Source organism: Triticum dicoccoides, chromosome 2B (genome assembly GCF_002162155.2).
Source record: "Triticum dicoccoides isolate Atlit2015 ecotype Zavitan chromosome 2B, WEW_v2.0, whole genome shotgun sequence".
Taxonomy (NCBI): Eukaryota; Viridiplantae; Streptophyta; class Magnoliopsida; order Poales; family Poaceae; genus Triticum; species Triticum dicoccoides.
Genome location: NC_041383.1, coordinates 804,175,689 through 804,186,113, shown reverse-complemented (window position 1 = coordinate 804,186,113; position 10,425 = coordinate 804,175,689). Strand labels below are relative to the sequence as shown.

Here is a 10,425-nt window from a genome sequence, read left to right as displayed (position 1 = left end):
CAGAGGTGCCGTGCGTTCGGTACTTGGATCAGTTGGATCGTGAAGACGTACGACTACATCAACCGCGTTGTCATAACGCTTCCGCTTTCGGTCTACGAGGGTACGTGGACAACACTCTCCCCTCTTGTTGCTATGCATCACCATGATCTTGCGTGTGCGTAGGAATTGTTTTGAAATTACTACGTTCCCCAACATACACTTGTACATTTTTCAATAGATAAAGAACCGCATGGAATGAAACTTAAAAGTTAACATCCTTATGCTTATGAAAACAAGAAAGTTTGTTTGATATGCCGAATAGGGGTTTTCTTGAATAGCCCGCTAGTGAACAGGAGGCAGAGAACATCTTTGTCCAACTGTATAGTTTATTACTCTTAGATATGAAACAAATGAACATGCATATTGGCATGGTGAAACACCTGTATTTCGGCTTTTTATCATCGTATTACTTGCATGACATTCTACTCTTTACTCATCTAGACTAGCATTTTTAGGTCATATTTCTTGAGTGGAGCATTGAATTGAATATGTATCATGGCATCAATACTCCTTCAGAATTATAGCACAACTCTCGTTGTGAATTAGATGTGAAACATAATTCTGTTACTTGTTTCTAGAATACGCACGAGTGTGCGTATCGTACATTAAAGGAGGAGAGGGGTAAAGAGCCCCATCCACAGTTTGTTCTTACAAGAGGTTACAAGCAAGAACTCCACACCCGTAATTCTGTTACTTGTTAGCGAGGTTAAAGTTGATGTTTGGTTCTGTCTTTTAGCCGAGTTCAATCCATGATTTTATTTATCTGGCTTTGGTGCTGACTGGCCATTTAGATGTGCAGTTACCAGCCCCAATGACACGGTGCAGCAATGCAAATCCATATCTTCCCGTCGGGGTGATTGCCAGAGTACCATCCCATTTAGATTCATTAATTCACCCCGCACCCCTCAAACGCTCCCCATTTCGGAATAACTTCTCAGTAGATCTTCCTTTGAACTCATACATTTTTTTCATCCACCCATTTGGGAGTAATTTATGGCCATTGTTGTTGTTGTAAACTGAACTATACCAGTGGCATGCATTCACAAATACCGGATTTTGTATGAGGGGGTATTTGGTAGTTGCATGATCTAAGATATTTCCTGCTCGACCCATTATTCATTGTTTGGTACGGTGCATAAAGTTTAATTAAGTTTTTTTCCCAGGAAAAGTCTTCTAGCTCATTATATTGATTATCAAACAGAGTTACATTGCCCCCGCAAAAAAAAAGCTACATTGTTCAAAAGCAAAGGCAAGAGGAAACTAGGGGGGTCATCTACCCAAAAACAAGCTTCGTTGGAATTTCATCGAAACATTTCGCCCTCTAGCATAGTATGCGTAACTGTCTCTATAATCAGACCGTACGATGATTTTTTTTTTTGAATTCCCAATTGCTCGGCAAACCATAGAACATCCCTTGCGTTTTTTTTTCCTTTTGAGACTTTTTTTAGGTTTGTTTTTTCTTTTGAGATAGAAGATCATCCCTTGCGTAGCTAGTGTGAAGCACGGGCGGGCCGTAGCCCATCCAGAATTCTGAGAAATTTGTCCTTTTATGATGTCATATTTGCAGATTTTGAGGCCCAAAACGGCAACCCAGCGAGGCAGCGGCCCACTCCTCCCATCACTTCCTCTCCCATCGGACGGACAGAGAGGACAGCCGCAGCCAGCGCCGCTCCCCTCCCCTCCCTCGGCCGTCGCCGTCGGCCGCCCGCTCCCCTCCGGCCCTCTCCTTCCCCCCTCCCCGCCTCCCATCACGGCGACGCCAGCTAGCCCGCTCCCATGACGGCGCCGGCCGGCCGCACGGTACCCTCCCTCGCCGGTTCGCCTCCAACCCGCTGGGCGTCCGCACTCCACACCATCGCCGCCTGCGACCTGCCTTAGCAAGTTAGCAAGGTACAACTGATCTTCCTGCTACTCTGCTTACCAAATCTGGGAAGAGAAAGATGCATACATTGCTCCTGTTTATATTGCCATTGATATCAATTCATGCTCATGTCAAGTTGTCAACCATGCAATTGAACTTACATACAATTGGTGTCAATCTTGCAATGATGCTTCCTGCTTATATATATATACTAAAGTGAGCACATGAACTGTTAACTTCTTTTACTGATCACATTTCCTTTTTTTGTAACCAAATAATGGGCCCGAACTCTCTTCATTAAGAGTAGTTTTGTAATGGGCACAGAATTCTGTCTGTGACTGATTACCAGTTTACCATGCTCTGCATCTAGCACCATCTTTGCTGCTGCTGTTGAGCTTATGCCAGGTGTTGTAATTTAAACTGGAATGCTTAGAAGAACACAAAATACTTTTTGAAGCAGTGATTATTGGATTACTTCGATATCTTAGACAACATAATTGCTCATATTTAGTGTGTTAATAGAAAGGTGCTACCCGGTTCAGATTTGTTTTTTTTTTCCTTTCTTTTTTGCTTACCAGTTTGCTCTGAAGCAATGTCGTAAACACACCTCTCTAGAACTAGAATGGTGGTGGTATTTGCAGCTTAAACTTTCCACAGTTTCTCGCTCCCTGAACTATATGCTTTTACATAAGGTTGCACATTGTGTGACCGCCAACACAACTGCTTCATGATTGAAATCGTTTCATGTCTTCCTGTGTATCTAGGATTTCTGCAATGTGTATACCAATGATTTTGATTATTTAGCATTGCCCTTGCCCTTTGTGGATTCATGCAGCCGTCCTACTTGATGAAATGTCGGCACCAACATCCATTCCCCGTGGTTCCAAGAGTGAGCGAGGCAGCAGGAATGGTGTCGACAGGCTCAGCAGCCTGTCCGATGATCTGCTCCACCTTGTGATGTCCTTCCTGCCGATGCCGGAGGTCGTGCGCACAAGTCTTCTCTCACCAAGATGGCGCAATCTTTGGTGCTCTACACCATTCATCCGCATCGACAGCCAAGATTTCGTGGATAAACGGAAGCTGGAGAATTTCGGGGACTGCTTGCTGCTCTTGCGTGACTGTACCACTTCCTTGGATGAAGCCCGAATCTCTGCCCAATGGGTTAATGATACCAAATGTTCCGTGTGGATTCGTCATGCCATCATGCACAAAGTTCGTCTCCTTCATATTTCTGGATCTCTCAGTTTGGATAGGACAGTAATCTTTCCTTCTCCGCACCTCAAAACAATCAGGCTCCATTCTGTCATGTTCAAACATGGGTTATTTAGGCCGCTGAACTACGACTGCCCTGTGCTTGAACATCTAGAGCTGGAGTGGTGTGGTTTCTGTGACCGTGAGGAGATCTCATCGAGGTCACTCAAGGTTCTGCATATCAGTGACTGCCAGCCTACCTCCGGTCTCCTGATTTGTGCTAGGAACCTTACCCATCTCTCTATCCTTGACACAGAAATTGGTGGTATAGTAACCAGGGATCTGTCTTGTCTGGTAACAGCTTTGATTAGTCTAATACCCAAATATTTTCATCATAAGTACGCAGTATTGGATCATCATGTACATCTACTTGATGGCCTTTCACATGCCACGACGTTGGAGCTGCATGCGCCATTACATGAGGTAAGAATGGGTTCTTTTCTGTTTCTTACCCATATGATGAAACATGCCCAATGTTGCTATTAGTCTAAGAATGTTTGCTTTCATGTCTGATGGATGAATTTGAAGCGCACATTTGAGGGAGCTATGCAAACATGCCCAATGTTCAGCAACCTGACAAGCTTGGTGCTGGGCGATTGGTGCATGACCGCTGACTTGTACCCACTGCACCGGATTCTCCGGTGCTCGGACAAGCTGAAGGAGCTCACTTTGAAGCTCGAAATGGTACTTACTCAGAAGCATGTATGTCCAAGTACCAATTGGTCTGCTACAACTCTTACTGACACCACTACTACCTTGATGTTGATATTCTGCAGGATGAATGCACCACATGCAAACTCTTGCTGCCAATAAGGAGAGCGCCGCCGTCGGGCCCAGGCAGCTACCCTTGCATCGAGAGGATCAAAATCTACTGCCCGGAAGATCATCCGAGGGTCGATGAGTTGGTGCAGGCGTTGGCACCCACTGCCTGCAATGCCAAGATCAGCATCGAGTGGCAAAGTTGATTTGTTGTTGAGACAAGAGTGTTTTGGAGACGCCGACGTTCCCTGGTCCATGCGTGTGCTGGTTGTTGGATCCAAACTGCTTCGTCAATGGAAGCTGGTTGATGGATTCTGGTGGGTATTCAGTCTGGCTAGTTTCCCCAGCTTTCCCGTGCTTGAACAATTAGACCTGGAGCATTGCCTTGCCTGCACAACGGCTGAGAAAATCTTTTCGAATGGAATGTGAGCTTCTGAATTATTAGCAAATTCACGCTTCCCCGGTTATATTACCTATCAGGTTCCAGTCTTCCACAAAACAAACTAGCCAGCTTTTGACTAACAATGATTCAACTTTCATGTGCTGGGCAAAAAAAGAATGAGCAGTTGGATTCTTTAAAAATCAATATGGGCTTTCACCTTGTGCAATAAAGAATTCTCTTGTGCTTTCAGAAAATGGCGATTTTCGCTAGTACATTATTGATCACGGATGTATGGGTCAGTTTTATACCTTAACAGTTGCAAACATCTAAGTAGATGGTTTGTTTCTTTGAAAAAGCGTCTTCACAGATTTGCTGACACATGCAAGGCCTCATTCTGAATCTAACTATCCAGTGTTAGCTAAGCCTCCTGTCCTATGCCAATGCATGCCAACTTTTTGAAAATGTAGAAAGATTCTATCACCCATGATTACAAATTCATGGCAACAAATTAATCGTAGAAATACTAAATTAAGAATAGTATAAACATCATTAAAAACTAATAAAAAATCTTGAAAAAAATAAATGGTTAAAAAAGAAAAGAAAATGAGAATCGTTAGCTGCATGAAAACAGAGTTCTACTTCAACCAGCTCTGCCGTCGAAATAAGACCACCTGCAGAACAATTCACAAGACACATTGTTCAAGATATGAACTCCAGAGAGCTGAATCGGCAATGCAAACACCAACACATGGAAGAAAAACTAGTGAAAACTCAATTTGAAAAATAAGAGTTGCGGTACCAGACTGTAAAACATAATCACTATTTTAATTAAAATGAAGAATAGAAGACATGATTTCTGTTCAAACATAATCACTACAAATAACCATGCAGGTTAATTAACAATACGATTGCGCTGACAATTAATTGTCCTCGTTTTACCAGCCAGCTCACCTAACTACCAAAGTCTACTACTACTAGTTAAATACTTAGCTAAACCAGATGATGTTAATTAGCACATGGGTGTTTCCTTCTTCCAGAAGTAATATAAGAGGTCCACTGATGGTGCTAGACAATCGAACGCCTTTTCTGGCTGCCTCCTGACTGTGCCAGATGGACCTTGGAGCAAGGCTGGGAAGGTTTTGTTGCGGTGGCGGCATCTTTCTTCTTGGGGATGGAATGGGGCTCGAAGCCGGGCGGGCCAGCCCAAGGTACTGCTGACGGCGGCGGCTGAGGGGGAGAGACCGCCGCATGCGCATGAGAGGGCTCGAAGCCAGGCGGACCGGCCCAGCCTGCTGAAGGTTGTTGCTGCTGCTGAGAACTAGTGTCGGCGACATGGCTTGACAAGTGTTGCTGCTGAGAACTAGTGTCGGCGACATGGCTTGACAAGTGTTGCTGCTGAGAACTAGTGTCGGCGAGATGGGTTGAGGACACAGGAGACCATTCCATGTCAGGAGCAAATGATGAACTGGCTGACAGAGATTCAGGCGGCTGAGATGTTTGAGAAGCAGCGTCGGTTCCCTGGCCCTGGTTCTCTGCGGTGTATGCTACTGATTCGGCAGCACAATGGTATGGCCAACACGACGATGTTGGTACTCCAATCGCCGTCATTGAGGGATCAGGGACTGTGAACTGGGAGTAGAGATGCGCCATGTAGCCGCCCATAGCGCTTTGATGGACACCGGCTATCCTGACCTCCAAGATGTGCCCCTCCAGCCAGTAACCGTTCATGTAAGTGAGGGCCACGGCAGAAGCATAAGTATCAACAAATTTGACAAACCCATATCCCTTGCACACACCAGTGCATAGGTCAACAACTGCCTTGGCTTGAGTTATTTGGCCGCATGGCAGAAAGAGTTCTATCAGCTTTTCAGTGGTGACGTAGGGCGGGAGATGGCAGACATATAGGTTGGTCATGTCGATTTGTTTCTGCGGCCCGTTGGCAGGCCGCGGTTGTTGCAGTTGTGGTGTCGGGGCAGCATTTGTGGCAGCAGCGGTGAAGTCCATGGGATTTGTTGCAGCAGCAATGATATTGGCAGGCCTCTGTTGCAGTTGCAGTGTTAGAGGAGCGTTTGCTGCAGCGTTGAAATCGACGGGGTTAGGAAGGCCTGACACTCTCACAGCCAGGGTACTTCCTCCAATTAGGTAACCATCCATATGATCAATTGCAGCAGCGGCAGACGAAGGGTTTTGGTACCTAACCATGCCATACCCACGAAACATCCGAGATTGCACGATTTGCCCGTATGGCCGGAAAAGCTCAACCAGCTGATCGCCGGTCATCGTCGGTGGGATGCCGGCAACACACAAGTTGGCCATATCAATTTCTCTCATGGGCTTGGCAGCTGACTGTGAGGAAGCATGCTCTGCTCCATCGGTTGGACAAGAGGAGTCTGATCGCCTGACCACTAGCCTCTTTCCACCAATTAGATACCCATCCATACGTTCAACAGCCTTGATCGCTGAGGCTACATCTGCATAGAACACTAGGCTATACTCCAGATTGACCATGACTTTGCTGATCTGACCAAAGGGCACGAAAAGTTGAACCAGCTTATCGGCGTTCACGGTCCGCGGAAGGTTAGTGACGTACAGTCTTGATTTGTTGATTTCTGGAGAGGCAATTGGCGAGCCTTGTACAGCTGAGCTGGATGCTGATGATGAAAGGCCTGCAACTCTGACAATTAATGTCTCCCCTTCAACCAGTGATCCATTCATCAGTGCGATAGCCTCGGCAGCACACTGAGAATCGGCAAACTTGACGAAGCCATATCCTTGGTCTGCTGCCACTCTAGCTTGGGTGATCTTACCAAATGGCGAGAAAAGCTCAACCAGCTTATTTGTGTCAATGGATACAGGAATGTTGCAGACATATAGATTGGCCATGTCGATTTCCTTGATGGGTCTGGGTGGAGAGGGGTCATACGCCCGGACGTCCATCTTTTTACCCTCAACCAGAAATCCATTCAAATGGATGATGGCCTGAGCTGCATGATGAGAATCAGAGTACTTCACAAAGCCATATCCTTTGCTTAAACCTGTGGTGTGATCCCTGGGCATCCTTATATCAGTTACTTTCCCGAAAGGCAGAAAATACTCGAGTAGCTTCAGCGTGTCCATGGCTGAGGGGAGGTTGCAGACATACAAGTAGCTCGGGTCGATTTCTTTCGAGGGCAGACTGCATGTTTCTGACACGGACTGCACTGATGGATTGGATACTGATGGTGGAGCTGGAACTGCAGCTACTCTAACCTCTAATGTTTTCCCATCAACCAGGCGCCCATTCATGCGTTCAATAGCTGCTGTGGCACTACGAGGTTCAGCATACTTCACAAAGCCATATCCCTGGCTTACACCAGTGAAACGATCATCCGCCACTTTTGATCGAACGATTCGTCCGAAAGGTAGAAATAACTCGATAAGCTTGTGAGAAGTCACAGAAGCTGGCAGGTTACCCACATACAGGTTAGTGTCATCCACTTCTTTCAGCTTGACACCTTCATGAGGTAAAGAAACTGTGTGTTCTTGCCTCTTACACAAGCGGCTGTTCAGGTCATCAAACTGAGCTTTCCTTTTCTCCAACTTGGCATCACCAAAACTTTCAGCACTGTATGTGTAACAAGACACATCAGTAGCAAACCTGACAGACAATCGTTTCTTGAACGGCTTCAATTCAATTTCATCATTCACTGGTACTGCCTTGTGCTCATGGCTGCTGCCCTTTCCTAGTGCCTGTTTTAGGACCTTTTCCTTATTTTGTTCCTTCTTGATAGCCTGAACAGGACTGGACTTCTTCTTCACAAAGTTTTCCGCATGAGCCACCTTAACATCACATGGCTCCACTTCACAGAGCTGATCCGTGAAAGGTTCCGCATAATATGAGTCCTGCTCGCCACTGTCTTCTTCCTCATAACAGAGTTCATCAACAAAAGGTTCATCGTAACTGGAATCCTCATCTTCAAGTGGGGTGACGCCATTGCAAGGTTCGTCTCCATTAGCCTCCTCTTCTTCTGCCACAGGATCTTCACAAGGATCCACAGCTTGTGTGTCTGGCTCACCCACATTGTCTTCGTCGTCATCATCATCATCGTAGAATTCACGTTCAAATGGTTCTTCTTCTTCGCTGCTTTCTTCATATTCAGCAGCAACAGCATTCATTCCATCACTGCCATCCTCCTGCAGCTGGTCAGCCAGGTCACTTTTGCACCCCATTCTTGCACCAGCAACTGGTTCACAGAGGAGAAGATTATTTAGCAAAAACAATACAGGACATCGGTTCTTAACACAATAATGGAATGACCAGCAAACATATAGCAGAAGAATCGAATGATCAGCACACACACTACAGCATCTGCTTGTTGTAAAAAAAAAGACAAATGTGCTCCCGTATAAACCTTGCAATCTAGCGTAAGCTGCACGATATGTATCCTACACTCTTAATCCGGATCGAGTCACACAATCTGCTGCCTACAGTAACCAGTAAATCTCAGCCTACAGTAACCAGTAATCCACATGACCCACACCAAGTTGCGCAATTCGATAGTCACGAAACCAAAGGAACACATGCAAACAAGTGGCACTCCTGTTTTACCACAACCGCGACTCTGCAGGAGACCTCAGAAAGTGTGGAGCACCCACTTTCTCCCATGCTGGTCTTGTTCAATTTGGTGCTGAAACTAGTTCGCTTCCCTTGTGGAGCTGCATTGTACTTGCCAGTTTTCTACACTCAAGCGTAAGCCGCACAACGCGCATGCTGCCTACGCTCTTAGCCCTCATCGAGCCGCGCAATGTGTTTGCGTGCACTACAATAGTAGTAGTCCCTTGGCACTATAATAGTAGCACAGTTTGGCAGTCACAAACAAAACTGAAATGAACACACATAAATCACTTCCCCAAATGGCGGTAGAGACGTTGAGATCTAGCTAGTGTAAGCCGCACAACATGCATGTGTTTCCCTTCATACACTGTTAAGCCGAATCGAGCCAGATGATGTGTTGCATATATCTGCAGCAGCACTGTGTCTGTGAGTGACACCGCCCCCTGCTACTAGTGCAGATCAAAATGTGCATCCTACTCTACTTACTAGTACCAGAAGTATGCACCCCAGGGCACCGAATCTGCAGTTCTTTTTCAACAGCAGCAGCAGCAGCAACCCATGGCCAGATGGAATCTGCACTTCATAGTATCTTTCAATCAGTCAGATGATGTTGATTTTGGTGGGTGCTAAAAACCCCGAGCAGAATCTCCAAACCGGACCGCTGTGGAGCGGCGGAAAGCGCAGGAGCACAAAATCTGGCCCTTTTGTGGCCCGAGACCCCCGCCCAAAATAAGAAGGACCGGCCGAAAACCCCATTCCTGCCTGCCACTGCCCGTAGCGCGCCGCTAGCAGGAGGAGCGGCCGCGGAAAGAACAGACGACAGGGCGGGGTAATCTGCCGGGGATGAAGCGGCCGTCGGAGGGGAGAGAGGGGGGGAAGCAGTGGCGCTACCTTCGCCTGGTGCCTCCGGCGACGGACGGACGGACGGAGGCTGCCGTGCGCGGAGGTGGTGGGGGGCGAGCCCGGAGGAGTAGGAGGCGTGATGGTGGTGGGTAGGCGTGTGGTGTGATGAGGCGCGGAGCAGAGCAGAGCAGCGCAGCGGAAAAAGGAGGGAGGGAGGGGGCAGGTGAGGGACAATAAAGATGGGAGGAAATTGCGGGGAGGCCCCTGGCCGAGGCAGGGGGAGTGGGGAATGGTGATTTGCGGGCGTCCCAGGGGCTTCCGGGGCATTTTTGCTGCCGCGACGTGTCTTGCTGTGCGGACTGCGGAGGAGGGAGGGTCCGACGCAGCTTCTCCGACCCGACCCGACCGAGGGGGGCCTGGCGCTGGAACGAACGTGTGCGTGTGCCTATGCGTGTTCCTCGCCGCGCGTGAGTGGGACAGCGACAAAGAGTGTGTGTGGCCAACTCCAAACCCCGTTTTGTTTTGGGTTCTGTCCGTTTGGGTCGGGTCGGTAAAACAGATGACCATGTCTGATTCGGGCCGTCCGTCGGCTAGTGCACCCATCACACAGCCGCATCCCAAACACCGTAAAAAAATAACCCTCCAAAAAGGCATTGCAACTTGAAAAACAAGAATGGCATTGCAAAATAGCTTCAA

At 47.4% G+C, this 10,425-nt stretch overlaps 2 protein-coding genes across 2 annotated transcripts; one reads left to right on the top strand and one right to left on the bottom strand.

Annotated features, from left to right (window-relative positions):
- Positions 1 to 1,707: 1,707 nt before the first annotated feature.
- Positions 1,708 to 4,599, top strand: LOC119366454 (F-box/LRR-repeat protein At3g26922-like). Its single transcript, XM_037632192.1, has 4 exons — positions 1,708 to 1,929; positions 2,736 to 3,574; positions 3,680 to 3,835; positions 3,928 to 4,599. Exons 2-4 carry the CDS (start codon positions 2,753 to 2,755, stop codon positions 4,114 to 4,116), a joined length of 1,167 nt encoding a protein of 388 aa, XP_037488089.1. The 5' UTR covers positions 1,708 to 1,929; positions 2,736 to 2,752; the 3' UTR covers positions 4,117 to 4,599.
- A 499-nt stretch (positions 4,600 to 5,098) lies between these two features.
- Positions 5,099 to 9,916, bottom strand: LOC119366453. Its single transcript, XM_037632191.1, has 2 exons — positions 9,778 to 9,916; positions 5,099 to 8,515 (listed from the first exon to the last, which is right to left on the bottom strand). The coding sequence occupies exon 2, from the start codon at positions 8,499 to 8,501 to the stop codon at positions 5,358 to 5,360; it is 3,144 nt and encodes a 1,047-aa protein (XP_037488088.1). The 5' UTR covers positions 8,502 to 8,515; positions 9,778 to 9,916; the 3' UTR covers positions 5,099 to 5,357.
- Positions 9,917 to 10,425: the final 509 nt, after the last annotated feature.